Source organism: Salmo salar, chromosome 12 (genome assembly GCF_965601325.2).
Source record: "Salmo salar chromosome 12, fSalSal1, whole genome shotgun sequence".
Classification (NCBI taxonomy): domain Eukaryota; kingdom Metazoa; phylum Chordata; class Actinopteri; order Salmoniformes; family Salmonidae; genus Salmo; species Salmo salar.
The window spans coordinates 15,547,501-15,568,327 of NC_138302.1; the positions used below are offsets into that span (position 1 = coordinate 15,547,501).

The window sequence follows — 20,827 nt, forward strand, 5'->3', positions numbered from 1 at the left end:
ATCTACGACCAATCTACCGAAGCGCAGCTCAGAGTAAATATTTATAGCATTTTCCTTTTCCAAATGGGCGGTAATTTAGAATGCATAAGATAATGTATTTACGATAGCATAGCTGCTGTTTCTGTGTTCCTAAATCTTCCCGCTCTTTCATTCAAGCCCAATCCCCTTTCCTTTGTGTAACCAGCTTTCATACAGGTTCCGTCCACCAGGGACGTTTTCTGTATGACATCATTGTATTCTGTGTATTTGTAATTCTGTGTGATTAGTTAGGTATTTAGTAAATAAATAATTAAACCCAATTTTGTATTGCTGATTCAACTTGTTAGCCAGGGTTCGTGAAGATAACCAAGAATTTACAACTTTCATTATGAGACTGAAAATAAAACAAGGGTTAATATTGACTGCTATCGATGTAAAATATTACAAAGTATTTTAAGAGTTTATTCGGAAGATAACGGCTCTATAAACGTTCTTCCGTGGTGCCCCGACTTTCTAGTTAATTACATTTACATGATTAGCTTAATCAGGTAATATTAATTACAGAGAAATCATTTTATAAGTTAGCATGTCATATCACTTAATCCGGCATAGCCAAAGACACGACACATGTCTACCACTAACCTACCCTCATATCATAACACTACATACAGACATGTCTACCACTAACCTACCCTCATATCATAACACTACATACAGACATGTCTACCACTAACCTACCCTCATATCATAACACTAACCTACCCTCATATCATAACACTACATACAGACATGTCTACCACTAACCTACCCTCATATCATAACACTACATACAGACATGTCTAACACTAACCTACCCTCATATCATAACACTAACCTACCCTCATATCATAACACTACATACAGACATGTCTACCACTAACCTACCCTCATATCATAACACTAACCTACCCTCATATCATAACACTAACCTACCCTCATATCATAACACTACATACAGACATGTCTACCACTAACCTACCCTCATATCATAACACTAACCTACCCTCATATCATAACACTACATACAGACATGTCTACCACTAACCTACCCTCATATCATAACACTAACCTACCCTCATATCATAACACTACATACAGACATGTCTACCACTAACCTACCCTCATATCATAACACTAACCTACCCTCATATCATAACACTAACCTACCCTCATATCATAACACTAACCTACCCTCATATCATAACACTACATACAGACATGTCTACCACTAACCTACCCTCATATCATAACACTACATACAGACATGTCTAACACTAACCTACCCTCATATCATAACACTACATACAGACATGTCTAACACTAACCTACCTCATATCATAACACTAACCTACCCTCATATCATAACACTACATACAGACATGTCTACCACTAACCTACCCTCATATCATAACACTAATCTACCCTCATATCACAACACTACATACAGATATGTCTAACACTAACCTACCCTCATATCATAACACTAACCTACCCTCATATCATAACACTACATACAGACATGTCTTACACTAACCTACCCTCATATCATAACATTACATACAGACATGTCTAACACTAACCTACCCTCATATCGTAACACTACATACAGACATGTCTACCACTAACCTAACCTACCCTCATATCATAACACTACATACATAACACTACATATCATATCATATCACTACATATCATAACACTACATATGTCTAACACTAACCTACCCTCATATCATAACACGACATACAGACATGTCTAGCACTAACCTACCCTCATATCATAACACTACATACAGACATGTCTACCACTAACCTACCCTCATATCATAACACTAACCTACCCTCATATCATAACACTACATACAGACATGTCTACCACTAACCTACCCTCATATCATAACACTACATACAGACATGTCTACCACTAACCTACCCTCATATCATAACACTAACCTACCCTCATATCATAACACTACATACAGACATGTCTACCACTAACCATTTCAATTTGTAAAAGTTTATTTACCAGATCCGTTGTGTGATGATGCTGGTGATGATGATGCTGGTGATGATGATGATGGTGAAGATTGTGACTGGAAGGTGGTTGTGGGTGGGGCTGTAGATTTTGTTTTCGTGATAGTGGTGGTGGGTGCCACTGAAAACAATTGACAAAGTGGAAAATTGTTTATGGTGAGGAGATGGAGAGATGGAGAGATGAGGAGTGAGAGATGGAGAGATGGAGAGGTGAGAGATGGAGAGATGGAGAGGTGAGAGATGGAGAGGTGAGAGATGGAGAGGTGAGAGATGGAGAGATGAGGAGTGAGAGATGGAGAGGTGAGAGATGGAGAGATGGAGAGATGAGAAGTGAGAGATGGAGAGATGAGGAGGGAGAGAGAGAGAGATGGAGGTAGAGAGTCATAGGGAGGGAGGGAGGGAGGGAGGGAGGGAGGGAGGGAGGGAGGGAGGGAGGGAGGGAGGGGAGGGAGGGAGGGAGGGAGGGAGGGAGGGAGGGAGGGATATAGAGAGATGGATACAGGGAATGATTCAATTTGTAAATCGCTCTGGATAAGAGCGTCTGCTAAATGACGTAAATGTAAAATGTAAATGTTGTAACTTTCCTCTCTAGACAGACAGATGTAAAGACAGGAAGTTTCCTCTTGTTCCTGTTGTCGTGTGTTAGTTCTCCTTTATCTAATCAAATCAAATGCTATTTGTAACATGCGCTGAATACAACAAGTGTAGACTTTACCGTGAAATGCTTACTTACAAACCCTTAACCAACAATGCCGTTTTAAGAAAATACCTAAACAAAAGTGAGAGATAAAAATAACAAATAATTAAAGACCTCATTAAAATAACAATAGCGGGGCTATATAAAGGGGGTTCCGGTACAGAGTCAATGTGCAGGAGCACGGGTGTTGAGGTAATATGTACATATAGGTAGAGTTACTAAAGCTCACAATATATCTCTCTCTCTCTCTCCTCTCTCTCTCTCTCGTCAATAGAAACACACAACACAACCTTAGTCTAATACTATAGACTGACTTCTCACAGCAGTCATCTGTCAATAGAAACACACATCACAACCTTAGTCTAATACTATAGACTGACTTCTCACAGCAGTCATCTGTCAATAGAAACACACAACACAACCTTAGTCTAATACTATAGACTGACTTCTCACAGCAGTCATCTGTCAATAGAAACACACAACACAACCTTAGTCTAATACTATAGACTGACTTCTCACAGCAGTCATCTGTCAATAGAAACACACATCACAACCTTAGTCTAATACTATAGACTGACTTCTCACAGCAGTCATCTGTCAATAGAAACACACAACACAACCTTAGTCTAATACTATAGACTGACTTCTCACAGCAGTCATCTGTCAATAGAAACACACAACACAACCTTAGTCTAATACTATAGACTGACTTCTCACAGCAGTCATCTGTCAATAGAAACACACAACACAACCTTAGTCTAATACTATAGACTGACTTCTCACAGCAGTCATCTGTCAATAGAAACACACATCACAACCTTAGTCTAATACTATAGACTGACTTCATTGACTAGTGGTACTGATCATGTAAGAACATATGTAGCTAAATTCATTTTATAAGGTTAAAGTAAAAGTCTCTCACCCTTCTTCACATCCAGCTCTACCTTGGTATAACTGTCAGGTATAGTAGGTTTGTCCACTCCACACCAGTAGGTCCCTTCATCTTTTCTGGTCAGTTGTCTGATGATCACCTTGAAGTAGTTTTCTCCAGTGTTGTCATTCAGAGAGAATCTACCACTGTGTACCCAGGTGTTCTTCAATCCAGTTTTGATTTGATCCTTGCTGTTGCCATCAGTGAAATATTTTGATTGTTGTCATGATGATGTGAATATTTACAGTAGAGGATGACAGTTCCTCCAGAGTATCCTGTCACTTTGAAGGAGCTCAAACAACCTGTCAATCAGAACAGAGAAAATATATTTTATATTCCTCTTGGTTTAGTGTCTATAGGTCCTGATATAATACTGTGTTCTCTCCAGGTTGGTCTAGGTCTCTATAGGTCCTGATATAATACTGTGTTCTCTCCAGGTTGGTCCAGGTGTCTATAGGTCCTGATATAATACTGTGTTCTCTCCAGGTTGGTCCAGGTGTCTATAGGTCCTGATATAATGTTGTGTTCTCTCTAGGTTGGTCCAGGTGTCTATAGGTCCTGATATAATGCTGTGTTCTCTCCAGGTTGGTCCAGGTGTCTATAGGTCCTGATATAATGCTGTGTTCTCTCCAGGTTGGTCCAGGTGTCTATAGGTCCTGATATAATGCTGTGTTCTCTCCAGGTTGGTCCAGGTGTCTATAGGTCCTGATATAATGCTGTGTTCTCTCCAGGTTGGTCCAGGTGTCTATAGGTCCTGATATAATGCTGTGTTCTCTCCAGGTTGGTCCAGGTGTCTATAGGTCCTGATATAATGCTGTGTTCTCTCCAGGTTAGTCCAGGTGTCTATAGGTACTGATATAATGCTGTGTTCTCTCCAGGTTGGTCCAGGTGTCTATAGGTCCTGATATAATGCTGTGTTCTCTCCAGGTTGGTCCAGGTGTCTATAGGTCCTGATATAATGCTGTGTTCTCTCCAGGTTGGTCCAGGTGTCTATCGGTCCTGATATAATGTTGTGTTCTCTCCAGGTTGGTCCAGGTGTCTATAGGTCCTGATATAATGCTGTGTTCTCTCCAGGTTGGTCCAGGTGTCTATCGGTCCTGATATAATGTTGTGTTCTCTCCAGGTTGGTCCAGGTGTCTATAGGTCCTGATATAATACTGTGTTCTCTCCAGGTTGGTCCAGGTGTCTATAGGTCCTGATATAATGCTGTGTTCTCTCCAGGTTGGTCCAGGTGTCTATAGGACCTGATATAATGCTGTGTTCTCTCCAGGTTGGTCAAGGTGTCTATAGGTCCTGATATAATGCTGTGTTCTCTCCAGGTTGGTCCAGGTGTCTATAGGTCCTGATATAATGCTGTGTTCTCTCCAGGTTGGTCCAGGTGTCTATAGGTCCTGATATAATGCTGTGTTCTCTCCAGGTTGGTCCAGGTGTCTATAGGTCCTGATATAATGCTGTGTTCTCTCCAGGTTGGTCCAGGTGTCTATAGGTCCTGATATAATACTGTGTTCTCTCCAGGTTGGTCCAGGTGTCTATAGGTCCTGATATAATGCTGTGTTCTCTCCAGGTTGGTCCAGGTGTCTATAGGACCTGATATAATGCTGTGTTCTCTCCAGGTTGGTCCAGGTGTCTATAGGTCCTGATATAATGCTGTGTTCTCTCCAGGTTGGTCCAGGTGTCTATAGGTCCTGATATAATGCTGTGTTCTCTCCAGGTTGGTCCAGGTGTCTATAGGTCCTGATATAATGCTGTGTTCTCTCCAGGTTGGTCCAGGTGTCTATAGGTCCTGATATAATGCTGTGTTCTCTCCAGGTTGGTCCAGGTGTCTATAGGTCCTGATATAATACTGTGTTCTCTCCAGGTTGGTCCAGGTGTCTATAGGTCCTGATATAATGCTGTGTTCTCTCCAGGTTGGTCCAGGTGTCTATAGGTCCTGATATAATACTGTGTTCTCTCCAGGTTGGTCCAGGTGTCTACAGGTCCTGATATAATACTGTGTTCTCTCCAGGTTGGTCCAGGTGTCTATAGGTCCTGATATAATGTTGTGTTCTCTCCAGGTTGGTCCAGGTGTCTATAGGTCCTGATATAATGCTGTGTTCTCTCCAGGTTGGTCCAGGTGTCTATAGGTCCTGATATAATGCTGTGTTCTCTCCAGGTTGGTCCAGGTGTCTATAGGTCCTGATATAATGCTGTGTTCTCTCCAGGTTGGTCCAGGTGTCTATAGGTCCTGATATAATACTGTGTTCTCTCCAGGTTGGTCCAGGTGTCTATAGGTCCTGATATAATGCTGTGTTCTCTCCAGGTTGGTCCAGGTGTCTATAGGTCCTGATATAATACTGTGTTCTCTCCAGGTTGGTCCAGGTGTCTATAGGTCCTGATATAATGCTGTGTTCTCTCCAGGTTGGTCCAGGTGTCTATAGGTCCTGATATAATGCTGTGTTCTCTCCAGGTTGGTCCAGGTGTCTATAGGTCCTGATATAATGCTGTGTTCTCTCCAGGTTGGTCCAGGTGTCTATAGGTCCTGATATAATGCTGTGTTCTCTCCAGGTTGGTCCAGGTGACTATAGGTCCTGATATAATGCTGTGTTCTCTCCAGGTTGGTCCAGGTGTCTATAGGTCCTGATATAATGCTGTGTTCTCTCCAGGTTGGTCCAGGTGTCTATAGGTCCTGATATAATACTGTGTTCTCTCCAGGTTGGTCCAGGTGTCTATAGCTTCATATATAATACTGTGTTCTCTCCAGGTTGGTCCAGGTGTCTATAGGTCCTGATATAATGCTGTGTTCTCTCCAGGTTGGTCCAGGTGTCTATAGGTCCTGATATAATGCTGTGTTCTCTCCAGGTTGGTCCAGGTGTCTATAGGTCCTGATATAATGCTGTGTTCTCTCCAGGTTGGTCCAGGTGTCTATAGGTCCTGATATAATGCTGTGTTCTCTCCAGGTTGGTCCAGGTGTCTATAGGTCCTGATATAATGCTGTGTTCTCTCCAGGTTGGTCCAGGTGTCTATAGGTCCTGATATAATACTGTTCTTCTCTCCAGGTTGGTCCAGGTGTCTATAGGTCCTGATGTAATGCTGTGTTCTCTCCAGGTTGGTCCAGGTGTCTATAGGTCCTGATATAATGCTGTGTTCTCTCCAGGTTGGTCCAGGTGTCTATAGGTCCTGATATAATGCTGTGTTCTCTCCAGGTTGGTCCAGGTGTCTATAGGTCCTGATATAATGCTGTGTTCTCTCCAGGTTGGTCCAGGTGTCTATAGGTCCTGATATAATACTGTGTTCTCTCCAGGTTGGTCCAGGTGTCTATAGGTCCTGATATAATGCTGTGTTCTCTCCAGGTTGGTCCAGGTGTCTATAGGTCCTGATATAATGCTGTGTTCTCTCCAGGTTGGTCCAGGTGTCTATAGGTCCTGATATAATGCTGTGTTCTCTCCAGGTTGGTCCAGGTGTCTATAGGTCCTGATATAATGCTGTGTGTCCAAGTCTACAACTCTCTCTGTTCTCTCTCTACTTATAGGAACTTAAATACAAACTTAATGTACTTCATGTACTCTCTCTCTATCTCACTCACTCTTTGCACCCATAGAACTATGTACTTCCCTATTTCTACATCTCTCTCTCTCTCTGTACTAGTTCAAACCCTCCTGCCACATGTTATTTTTGACAGCCCCTCCCTCTTCATTCTTAACCAATCACATCTTTGTTCCTACATCACACAGTATTGAGAGGGAGGGAGGAAGGGAGAGAGGGAGAGAGAGAGGCGCCTCTCTTATAACACATAAACACATTCATACGCTCTCATGCAGACTGGAAGCTGTCTACGGAGGAGAGAAACAGAGTTATTCTACCACTGGAGGGCACTATCCCTCCATCTATCCCTCCATCTCATCTCTGTGTGTCTAGTGACAGTGGTACATGCTGATGAGACAGGTACTGAGTTTACTGACAGCAGCAGTGGAGGCTGGTGAGGGGAGGACTACTTATAGTAATGGCTAGAATGGAACGTATCAAACACATAGAAATATATTGGTGCTTTATTGATAAATACAAATAGGCTAATTTCCCATCAAGTGGAGTAAGAAACACTGAATAATCAAAGGTTTATAAAAGCTACAAACTGTCTCTTTTTGTTCAAGCCAGTTTTACATTCACAGTAGAAACAATGAGAGAATGAATGAATGAACGGACGTACCGACGGACCGACAAACAAACTAAAGAACGAATGAACAAACTGAAGAACGAATTATCAAAATAATTATACAAAAATAAGAATAAAACATGAATTAACGAAGAAACAAAACAATAAAAGAATGAATGAATGAATGAACTAATTAACAAATGATTGATCAAATAAATGAATTAATTAAAAACACAAATGAATGAATAAATGACATGAAAACGTGAATTCATGCTGGATCTCTGGGGAAGTTGATAGTAGCATAGTGGAGACAGGCTGGATCTCTGGGAATGTGACAGTAGCATAGTGGAGACAGGCTGGATCTCTGGGGAAGTTGACAGTAGCATTGTGGAGACAGGCTGGATCTCTGGGGAAGTTGACAGTAGCATAGTGGAGACAGGCTGGATCTCTGGGGAAGTTGACAGTAGCATTGTGGAGACAGGCTGGATCTCTGGGGAAGTTGACAGTAGCATAGTGGAGTCAGGCTGGATCTCTGGTGAAGTTGACAGTTTCATAGTGGAGACAGGCTAGATCTCTGGGGAAGTTGACAGTAGCATAATGGAGGTAGGCTGGATCTCTGGGGAAGTTGACAGTAGCATAGCTCACAGTGTCTGGAACCTCTGCAGACGGATCAATGTTGGAGTAGATGTCATCTGGACAAGAAATGGTTGATGTGGTGATGTCACAGGCTGTATCTATGTTCTGATTGGTTGGTGTGGAGTATATGGGTTGGAAGGCAGTCCTTTTGGAGTTATCAGATTCTGAGGATTGTTAAGACGACATGTTATATATATGTAATCCGTGTGTGTGTGTGTGTGTGTGTGTGTGTGTGTGTGTGTGTGTGTGTGTGTGTGTGTGTGTGTGTGTGTGTGTCTCACCAGTTATTTTTGTTCTGTTCCTTTGTCTGATGAATATGAGGAGAACGAGGACCAACACACACACCACCATCCCCAGACCTGTCCCGATATACACCAGCACACCTGGAGAACACACACTAACACACTAGTAACACACACACCACCATCCCCAGACCTGCCCTGATATACACCAGCACACCTGGAGAACACACAGTAACACACTAGTAACACACACACCACCATCCCCAGACCTGCCCTGATATACACCAGCACACCTGGAGAACACACAGTAACACACTAGTAACACACACACCACCATCCCCAGACCTGTCCCGATATACACCAGCACACCTGGAGAACACACAGTAACACACTAGTAACACACACACCACCATCCCCAGACCTGCCCTGATATACACCAGCACACCTGGAGTACACACAGTAACACACTAGTAACACACACACCACCATCCCCAGACCTGCCCTGATATACACCAGCACACCTGGAGAACACACACACACACACTAGTAACACACACACCACCATCCCCAGACCTGCCCTGATATACACCAGCACACCTGGAGTACACACACTAACACACTAGTAACACACACACCACCATCCCCAGACCTGCCCTGATATACACCAGCACACCTGGAGAACACACAGTAACACACTAGTAACACACACACCACCATCCCCAGACCTGCCCTGATATACACCAGCACACCTGGAGAACACACAGTAACACACTAGTAACACACACACCACCATCCCCAGACCTGCCCTGATATACACCAGCACACCTGGAGAACACACAGTAACACACTAGTAACACACACACCACCATCCCCAGACCTGCCCTGATATACACCAGCACACCTGGAGAACACACAGTAACACACTAGTAACACACACACCACCATCCCCAGACCTGCCCTGATATACACCAGCACACCTGGAGAACACACAGTAACACACTAGTAACACACACACCACCATCCCCAGACCTGCCCTGATATACACCAGCACACCTGGAGAACACACAGTAACACACTAGTAACACACACACCACCATCCCCAGACCTGTCCTGATATACACCAGCACACCTGGAGAACACACAGTAACACACTAGTAACACACACACCACCATCCCCAGACCTGTCCTGATATACACCAGCACACCTGGAGAACACACACTAACACACTAGTAACACACACACCACCATCCCCAGACCTGCCCTGATATACACCAGCACACCTGGAGAACACACAGTAACACACTAGTAACACACACACCACCATCCCCAGACCTGCCCTGATATACACCAGCACACCTGGAGAACACACACTAACACACTAGTAACACACACACCACCAGCCCCAGACCTGCCCTGATATACACCAGCACACCTGGAGTACACACAGTAACACACTAGTAACACACACACCACCATCCCCAGACCTGCCCTGATATACACCAGCACACCTGGAGAACACACACTAACACACTAGTAACACACACACCACCATCCCCAGACCTGTCCCGATATACACCAGCACACCTGGAGAACACACAGTAACACACTAGTAACACACACACCACCATCCCCAGACATGTCCCGATATACACCAGCACACCTGGAGAACACACAGTAACACACTAGTAACACACACACCACCATCCCCAGACCTGTCCCGATATACACCAGCACACCTGGAGAACACACAGTAACACACTAGTAACACACACACACCACCATCCCCAGACATGTCCCGATATACACCAGCACACCTGGAGAACACACAGTAACACACTAGTAACACACACACCACCATCCCCAGACATGTCCCGATATACACCAGCACACCTGGAGAACACACAGTAACACACTAGTAACACACACACCACCATCCCCAGACATGTCCCGATATACACCAGCACACCTGGAGAACACACAGTAACACACTAGTAACACACACACCACCATCCCCAGACATGTCCCGATATACACCAGCACACCTGGAGAACACACAGTAACACACTAGTAACACACACACCACCATCCCCAGACATGTCCCGATATACACCAGCACACCTGGAGAACACACAGTAACACACTAGTAACACACACACCACCATCCCCAGACCTGTCCCGATATACACCAGCACACCTGGAGAACACACAGTAACACACTAGTAACACACACACCACCATCCCCAGACCTGCCCTGATATACACCAGCACACCTGGAGAACACACACTAACACACTAGTAACACACACACCACCATCCCCAGACCTGTCCCGATATACACCAGCACACCTGGAGAACACACAGTAACACACTAGTAACACACACACCACCATCCCCAGACCTGCCCTGATATACACCAGCACACCTGGAGAACACACAGTAACACACTAGTAACACACACACCACCATCCCCAGACCTGCCCTGATATACACCAGCACACCTGGAGTACACACACTAACACACTAGTAACACACACACCACCATCCCCAGACCTGCCCTGATATACACCAGCACACCTGGAGAACACACAGTAACACACTAGTAACACACACACCACCATCCCCAGACCTGCCCTGATATACACCAGCACACCTGGAGAACACACAGTAACACACTAGTAACACACACACCACCATCCCCAGACCTGCCCAGATATACACCAGCACACCTGGAGAACACACAGTAACACACTAGTAACACACACACCACCATCCCCAGACCTGTCCTGATATACACCAGCACACCTGGAGAACACACACTAACACACTAGTAACACACACACCACCATCCCCAGACCTGCCCTGATATACACCAGCACACCTGGAGAACACACAGTAACACACTAGTAACACACACACCACCATCCCCAGACCTGCCCTGATATACACCAGCACACCTGGAGAACACACAGTAACACACTAGTAACACACACACCACCATCCCCAGACCTGCCCTGATATACACCAGCACACCTGGAGAACACACAGTAACACACTAGTAACACACACACCACCATCCCCAGACCTGCCCTGATATACACCAGCACACCTGGAGAACACACACTAACACACTAGTAACACACACACCACCATCCCCAGACCTGCCCTGATATACACCAGCACACCTGGAGAACACACAGTAACACACTAGTAACACACACACCACCATCCCCAGACCTGCCCTGATATACACCAGCACACCTGGAGAACACACAGTAACACACTAGTAACACACACACCACCATCCCCAGACCTGCCCTGATATACACCAGCACACCTGGAGTACACACACTAACACACTAGTAACACACACACCACCATCCCCAGACCTGTCCCGATATACACCAGCACACCTGGAGTACACACAGTAACACACTAGTAACACACACACCACCATCCCCAGACCTGCCCTGATATACACCAGCACACCTGGAGAACACACAGTAACACACTAGTAACACACACACCACCATCCCCAGACCTGCCCTGATATACACCAGCACACCTGGAGAACACACACTAACACACTAGTAACACACACACCACCATCCCCAGACCTGTCCTGATATACACCAGCACACCTGGAGAACACACAGTAACACACTAGTAACACACACACCACCATCCCCAGACCTGCCCTGATATACACCAGCACACCTGGAGAACACACAGTAACACACTAGTAACACACACACCACCATCCCCAGACCTGTCCTGATATACACCAGCACACCTGGAGTACACACACTAACACACTAGTAACACACACACCACCATCCCCAGACCTGCCCTGATATACACCAGCACACCTGGAGAACACACAGTAACACACTAGTAACACACACACCACCATCCCCAGACCTGCCCTGATATACACCAGCACACCTGGAGAACACACACTAACACACTAGTAACACACACACCACCATCCCCAGACCTGCCCTGATATACACCAGCACACCTGGAGAACACAGTAAGACACTAGTAACACACACACCACCATCCCCAGACCTGCCCTGATATACACCAGCACACCTGGAGTACACACACTAACACACTAGTAACACACACACCACCATCCCCAGACCTGCCCTGATATACACCAGCACACCTGGAGAACACACACTAACACACTAGTAACACACACACCACCATCCCCAGACATGTCCCGATATACACCAGCACACCTGGAGAACACACACTAACACACTAGTAACACACACACCACCATCCCCAGACCTGTCCCGATATACACAAGCACACCTGGAGAACACACACTAACACACTAGTAACACACACACCACCATCCCCAGACCTGTCCTGATATACACCAGCACACCTGGAGTACACACACTAACACACTAGTAACACACACACACACAGGTTTCTTACTAGCGGCTGAATCGGGTGTCATTGCTTCTGTTGGGGTTGCTGTTGTTAATGATTTTCCGCTCACCGCTTTCTCTGAATCATGAGAGAGAGAGAGAGAGAGAGAGAGAGAGAGAGAGAGAGCGAGAGAGGAGCAGAGTGGAATTAGGCCGATACCCTCTCATTATCAAAATCCTGAAAAGAGCAGTTCAATTCTACAACCACCTAAAAGGAAGCGATTCCCAAACCTTCCATAACAAAGCCATCCCCTACAGAGAGATGAACCAGGAGAAGAGTCCCCTTAGCAAGCTGGTCCTGGGGCTCTGTTCACAAACACAAACAGACCCCACAGAGCCCCGGGACAGCATTACAATTAGTAGAGGTGGGACCAAGTCATTGTTTCACAAGTAAGTCTCAAGTCAAGACAGACAAGTCCCAAGTCAAGTCAAAGACAAATGGAAGCATCATTACAGATGTTTGAGAGAGTTGTTGCTTAACAGTTTGATGTTTTAAACTTGTTCAGGGGATGTAACACATACAAAACCCCAGGCCCAGACAAAACAAGTGGACATGTGTTAAAGCACTGAACAACTGGCTGGTGTTTTAACAGACATTTTTCCAATCCTCGCTCAACCAGCAACACGTGCCAGTATTGTGGATAAACTCAATAATTATACAAATTCCTAAAGCATCTAATCCCTCTGTGCTGAATGACTACAGCCCTGTTGCCTTGACATCCTTAGTAATGAAATGCGAAAAGTCATATTCTCAGTGTCACCCAGAAGCTTCTCGACCCATTTCAGTTTGCCTATCAGCCTAGCAGAGGAGTTGATGATGCCATTCTTACCCTCCTTAACATGGTCTATAGACATCTAGAGGGTGCCAAATCCCATGTCAGGGTTCTGTCTGCTGACTTTTCTTCTGCCTTCAACACAATCCAGCCTTACATTCTGGCACAGAGACTCATTCGGGACTTCTCCTTAGATGGGGGGCTGGTTTTGTGGCTGTTGGACTTCCTGAGCCAACGCTCACAGCGAGTGAAAATAGGTCCCCACGTGTCGGATTTACGCAATACCAAGACAGGCTCTCCTCAGGGATGTGTTTTGTCCCCACTCCACCACCAACACAGGCTCTCCTCAGGGATGTGTTTTGTCCCCACTCCACCACCGACACAGGCTCTCCTCAGGGATGTGTTTTGTCCCCACTCCACCACCAACACAGGCTCTCCTCGGGGATGTGTTTTGTCCCCACTCCACCACCAAGACAGGCTCTCCTCAGGGATGTGTTTTGTCCCCACTCCACCACCAACACAGGCTCTCCTCAGGGATGTGTTTTGTCCCCACTCCACCACCAACACAGGCTCTCCTCAGCGATGTGTTTTGTCCCCACTCCACCACCAACACAGGCTCTCCTCAGGGATGTGTTTTGTCCCCACTCCACCACCAACACAGGCTCTCCTCAGGGATGTGTTTTGTCCCCACTCCACCACCAACACAGGCTCTCCTCAGGGATGTGTTTTGTCCCCACTCCACCACCAACACAGGCTCTCCTCAGGGATGTGTTTTGTCCCCACTCCACCACCAATACAGGCTCTCCTCAGGGATGTGTTTTGTCCCCACTCCACCACCAACACAGGCTCTCCTCAGGGATGTGTTTTGTCCCCACTCCACCACCAATACAGGCTCTCCTCAGGGATGTGTTTTGTCCCCACTCCTGTACATCTTGTACACTAGTAGTTGTACTAGTTCCCATCCTGACAGACACCTCGTTAAGTTCGCTGATGACACTGCCTTGATCAGCCTGTTGCATGATGACGAGGAACATCATGGCCCGGTCCTAGATTACTTTGTAGAGTGGTGTGAGGAATCACACTTGGTCCTCAATACCAACAAGACCAAAGAGATGTGCATAGACTTCAGGAAGCGTACAACACCTACCTCTGCAACATCTATCAGAGGTCAGAACATAGAGATTGTAGAGGAATACAAATATCAGGGTGTCCTCTTGGACAGTAAGCTTCAGTGGAGTAAATGTACAAACCTGATCCACAAAAAGAGTCAACAGAGACTGTACTTTCTCAAAAAGCTGGGATCCTTTAATGTAGACTGTACTATGTTGACTCTGTTTTACAAATATTTTATTGAGAGTATTTTAACTTTTTGTATTGTTTGTTGGTTTGGCAATGCCACTGTCAGCCAGAGAAATATGCTGAGAAGGATTATTACCACAGCAAGCAAGGTACTTGGAGTCAAACAGTCAGGCCTGGATGAGATCTTTAAGGTCAGGGCTCTCCCCAAGGTACTGGGAGTCCAACAGACAGGCCTGGATGAGATCTTTAAGGTCAGGGCTCTCCCCAAGGTACTGGGAGTCCAACAGACAGTTCTGGATGAGATCTTTAAGGTCAGGGCTCTCCCCAAGGTACTGGGAGTCCAACAGACAGTTCTGGATGAGATGTTTAAGGTTAGGGCTCTCCGTAAGGCTCACAAAATCATTTTAGACCCAAGCCACCCCCTGTACCTGGACTGTGAACGACTCCCCTCTGGGCGCAGGTATAGGGCACCCCTCAGCAGGAAAAACAGAACCAGACGCGTTTCAGCGTAAATTGCTCCCAAGGATGAACCAGACATGTGGAGGTCTACAATTTTTTCTGAGGTCTTGGCTGATTTCTTTTTATTTTCCCATGATGTCAAGCAAAGAGGCACTGAGTTTGAAGGTAGGCCTTGAAATACATCCACAGGAAAACTTCCAATTGACTCAAATGATGCTGTTTAGGCACAGTCAACTTAGTGTATGTAAACTTCTGACCGACTGGAGTTGTGATACAGTAAATTATAAGTGAAATAATCTGTCTGTAAACAATTGTTAGAAAAGTTACTTGTGTCATGCACAAAGTAGATGTCCTAATCGACAAGAAATTTGTGGAGTGGTTGAAAAACGAGTTTTAATGACTCCAACCTAAGTGTATGTAAACTTCCGACTGTATATATTGCGTTGTAGATCTGCCTAAGTGTTGCAGTCCACTTTCTGGAGGACCGAGTTTTGAAACAAGTGGAATTGGAGTATGACAGCTAAAGAAATGGAGAAACACCTGTCTCCGGATTACATCTTCAAACTAAGGGCAAATATGGCATCAGTGAGAGAGGGAGAAGCGTCCATCCAAGAATACGGGTAAGATAGTCTAGCTAGCAACATTTTCAGATATTGCACGTTTCTAATTTTGGCAGAAAGTTTTTTTAATTTCAAGTTAAAGTGTACTGTTAGCTAGCTAGCTAATGTTAGCTGGCTGGCTCGCTAGCTAACATTACGTGTATGATCTGTGTAGTAATATTATTTATATCTCAGAGCCATTTGCTATGCTAGTTGTAGGCTAATATTAGCTAGCTAACATAAAACCTGGTTGGTTAGCTACCTGCAGATTCATGCAGGGTAGTAACATCATGAGTTGGGATTATGGTTCATTGTTTAGCTAGCTTCCGACATGTCTTAACAAAAGACTCCCCTATCCAAGTACCCATTTCAATTGGCCGAGTAAAATGGTCAGAGTGGCGCTGTTCTCTCATTTGTGTCTGAAAGGTAGCTAGCAATCTATCCAACGTTAGCCAGTTAGCTTGGGTGCTTGACTGCTGTTGTTAGGTCAGCTAGCTAATGTTACGTGTATGATCTGTGTAGTAATGTTATTCGTATCTCAGAACCATTTGCTTTGCTATAGCCTAATGTTAGCTAGCTAACATTGAACCTGGTTGGTTTGCTACCTTCAGATTCATGCAGGGTGGTAACGTCATGAGTTGGGATTATGGTTCATTGTTTAGCTAGCTAGCTACATGTCTTACCAAAAGTAAATTGTTGCCAGCAGCACAGTTGCAGTCACCAACGCTCTTGATAACCTCTTTGGGCTAGGGGGCACTATTTTCACGTCCGGATGAAAACTGTGCCCAAAGTAAACTGCCTGCTACTCAGGCCAAGAAGCTAGGATATGCATATAATTGGTAGATTTGGATGGAAAACACTCTAAAGTCTCTAAAACTGTTCAAATCATGTCTGTGAGTATAACAGAACTTATTTGGCAGGCGAAACCCCGAGGACAAACCATCCAGGAAAAATAAAATATTTGAGGTCACTGTGTGTTTTCTGTCACGTCCTGAACATAGTAAGAGGTTATTTTCTATGGTAGAGTAGGTCAGGGCGTGACAGGGGGTGTTTTGTGTTTTTCTATGTTTTCTATTTCTATGTTTAAGTTCTAGGTTTTCTATTTCTATGTTGTTGTTTTGGGGGTTGATCTCCAATTGGAGGCAGCTGGTCCTCGTTGTCTCTGATTGGAGATCATATTTAAGTAGGGGTTTTTCTTCCTGTTTTTTTGTGGGTAGTTGTTTTCCGTTTTGTTGCTGTTGCCTGACGGAACTGTTTGCTGTCGTTTTTGTTTCTTTGTAAAAGTGTTTAGTTTTCATTAAAGAATATCATGAGCACTCAACACGCCGCGCCTTAGTCCCCTCTATACAACGCACGTTACAGTTTTCAATTAGTTTTCTCTGGGAAACTATATTTATGAGGCACCTGGTTGCAGTTCCTATGGCTTCCACTAGATGTCAACAGTCTTTATAAATTGGTTGTTTTTCTTTTGAGAAATGAAGAAGTAGGGCTGTTCAATGTCAGTGTGAAGCCAAGTGGACTCTATTGTGTTTTGCGCACGACCTGGAGCTCGCTACACGTAGTTTTTATCCGCTATTGAACACAGTATATTCCGTCTTAAATTGTATTGATTATTTACATTTTAGAATACCTAAGGTTGGATTAGGAAAGTTTTTTGAAATGTTTGGACCAAGTTTACAGGGAACTTATTAGATAATTTGAAGTCATGTTGGGTGAGTTGGAACCGGTGTATTTCTGAATCAAACGTGCCAAATAAATGGACATTTTGGGGATATAAAAAAGGAATTTTCGAACAAAAGGACCATTTGTGATGTTTCTGGGACATTTTGGAGTGCCAACAGAAGAAGATCTTCAAAGGTAAGTTAAATTCAAAGGTAAATTATATCGTTATTTCTGACTTTCGTGTCGCACCTCCCTGGTTAAAATATGTTTGTTATGCATTTGTATGATGGGGCGCTGTCCTCAGATAATCGCATGGTTTACTTTCGCCGTAAAGCCTTTTTGAAATCTAACACGGCGGCTGGATTAACAAGAAGTTATGCTTTATTTTGATGTACTGCACTTGTGATTTTATGAAAGTTAAATATTTCAAATAATTTAATTTGAATTTCGCGCTCTGCAATTTCACCGGATGTTGTCCGCCGCTAGCGGAACGTCTAGCCGTAACAGGATAACATAAAAACAGCCTTTACCAGCTCTGCTAGGCCGAGTAAAATGGTCAGAGTGAGCTGTTCTCTCATTTGTGTCTGGAGGGTACCTAGCAAGCTAGCCAACGTTAGCCAGTTAGCTTGGGTGCTTGACTGCTGTTGTTAGGACAGAACGCTAGGATCAACCCTTAAAGAGATGGGTAGGGCTAAAGCTTAAGAGGGTGTGAACGATGTTGAATGGGTGTAGACAAAGAAGAGCTCTCCAGTTCGTACCAAAACATTCAAAGGCCATTTTCTCAAAAGTTTATCAACTTTCAAAGCAGATTTACTTTACCATTGTTCCTCAGCTGTAGTGTATGATAGTGTAGTGTATGATATACAATGTTCTAGCTCTGATTCTTTACTTTTATCCAATGTAAAATCAAATTTTGCTACATAAGTCAGAGTCGAGCCGGTCGGTCCCATTTTAGAATAAGGCTGTAACGTAACATATGGATAAGTCAAGGGGTCTGAATACTTTTCGAATGTACTGTGTACCCTGATATCTGGATGCTGGGCAGCTTAGAATGCAGATGTTGTCACTCCCTGACCTGAGAGAGTCGTTTTTCTCTGTTTCGTTAGGTCAGGGTGTGACATGGGGTGGGCATTCTATGTGTTGTATGTCTATGTTGTTTTTGTATTTCTTTGGTTTGGGCCGAGTATGGTTCCTAATCAGAGGCAGCTGTCTATCGTTGTCTCTGATTAGGAATCATACCTAGGCAGCCTGTTCCCCACCTGTGTTTGTGGGTTATTGTTATTTCTGTGTGTGTACGGCACAGTGCGTTACGTTTCTTGCTGCATACCTGTTTATTGTTTTGGTTTCGGTTTCCTTCAATAAAGATGTGGAATTACCGGCACGCTGCGCCTTGGCTCCTATATGACAGAGAATTTGAAGACAGCACTTGTGACAGATGTACTGTCTCAATCTATGTGTCTACAGCAGTGTATCTTTATCCTGGTCCTGAGGATCATTTAGCTTTAGCCTCATTATTACACACCTGATTCTACTAATCAAAGGTTTGATGATGAGTTGATTAGTGGAATCAGGTGTGTAGTGCTAGGGTAAGAATATAAAATGTGCACCCCTTGGGGTCCCCAGGACCAGAAATGAGTAACACTAGTTTAGAGGTTACCTGTTGTTATGACTACCGTTGTCCTGCTGACTATGACAGGGGGGTGGGGACTGGTCCTAGTGATGTCAGGCTGAATAGGCGGAGCTGAAAAGAAAAATATAAATGTTTTCTTCTGTGTAAGACTGATATAAGACTGTATTGTTAGAACAGGGAAGCTGAGCAGGAAGTGATGTTTGTAGTAACAGCTGAACAGGAAGTGATGTGTGTAATAGCCACAGTGTGATTCAGAGTAAATGCTCCTTAATAAAAATGATACTAATACTGAATATTACAGTTTCTCTTCAGTACTAATGCTATTATTAATGTGTGTAATACTAAAGACAATAGACTTCTAGTACTGAAGAGAAACAAAATGGTGAAATTAATTTCCTCTGTAAATACAACAACATGAAACACATACCGTCTAAAACTCTGAGAAGCACTTTCTGGGAAGTGTCTATGAAGAATCTGTCCACTCCACATTTGTAGGTCCCAGAGTCTGACATCTTCAGGTTGTTGATGGTAACAGTAAAGTCTCCATCTCCTCTGTCATCTATACTGTATCTCCCTGTCTTAATATATTTCTTGCTGTCCTCAGTTTGAACCAGAATATCTGAATGAGTGCAGGTGTCCTTGCAGAAGTATTTTTTGTTACCCTTTGCGAATTTATGTGAGCATTTGATTTCCACCTGTCCTCCAACAAGTCCAGTCACCTCCAAACCCTCTGACTCAGCTGGACACAGAGCTGTCACGTGAAAATATTAGAAAGAGTCCAGTTCATATTAAAACCTGACACCCCAACACTTCATCTTTCTAACTGTACTGTTACACACTATTTATTATCATGAATACATCAAACATACACTAGAGTACCTACAGTATGTAATAAAACTGTAATACAACTGAGTGAACTCACCTAACAGAAGGATAACCGTGGTGATGAAGACTTTCTCCATGCTGCTCTACCCCAACTATCTCTCCCACTTTGTCCCCCTTCTTCTCTCTCTTTCGCTCTTTTTCTTTCTCTCGCTCCAGTTTCAGTGTTCTATTGTTCTTCCGGGTGACTGTTCAGCTTCCTCTTTATCTCTCTCTGTCCAACCTCTTTCAGCATGTGTACAATGATGAGCACTACTTCCTCATCTCTCTCTCTCTCTCTCTCTCTCTCTCTCTCTCTCTCTCTCTCTCTCTCTCTCTCTCTCTCTCTCTCTCTCTCTCTCTCTCTCTCTCTCTCTCTCTCTCTCTCTCTCTCTCTCTCAAATCCAGGGCCGGC

The 20,827-nt window shown here is 44.3% G+C and overlaps 1 protein-coding gene across 1 annotated transcript; it reads right to left on the minus strand.

The window, feature by feature from the left end:
• Nucleotides 1–8,193: 8,193 nt before the first annotated feature.
• Nucleotides 8,194–20,607, minus strand: LOC123733157 (uncharacterized). The gene is made up of 6 exons (XM_045712523.2): nt 20,474–20,607; nt 19,979–20,302; nt 19,579–19,662; nt 13,137–13,208; nt 8,726–8,827; nt 8,194–8,608 (listed from the first exon to the last, which is right to left on the minus strand). Exons 1-6 carry the CDS (start codon nt 20,511–20,513, stop codon nt 8,328–8,330), a joined length of 903 nt encoding a protein of 300 aa, XP_045568479.1. The 5' UTR covers nt 20,514–20,607; the 3' UTR covers nt 8,194–8,327.
• Nucleotides 20,608–20,827: the final 220 nt, after the last annotated feature.

Coding starts and splice junctions, on each gene's coding strand:
- LOC123733157 (XM_045712523.2), bottom strand. CDS start 20,513: ATGGAGAAAGTCTTCATCACCACGGTTATCCTTCTGTTAG. Junction 20,303..20,473: donor CACGGTTATCCTTCTGTTAG/GTGAGTTCACTC, acceptor TTCACGTGACAG/CTCTGTGTCCAGCTGAGTCA. Junction 13,209..19,578: donor AACGGTAGTCATAACAACAG/GTAACCTCTAAA, acceptor CTCATGATTCAG/AGAAAGCGGTGAGCGGAAAA.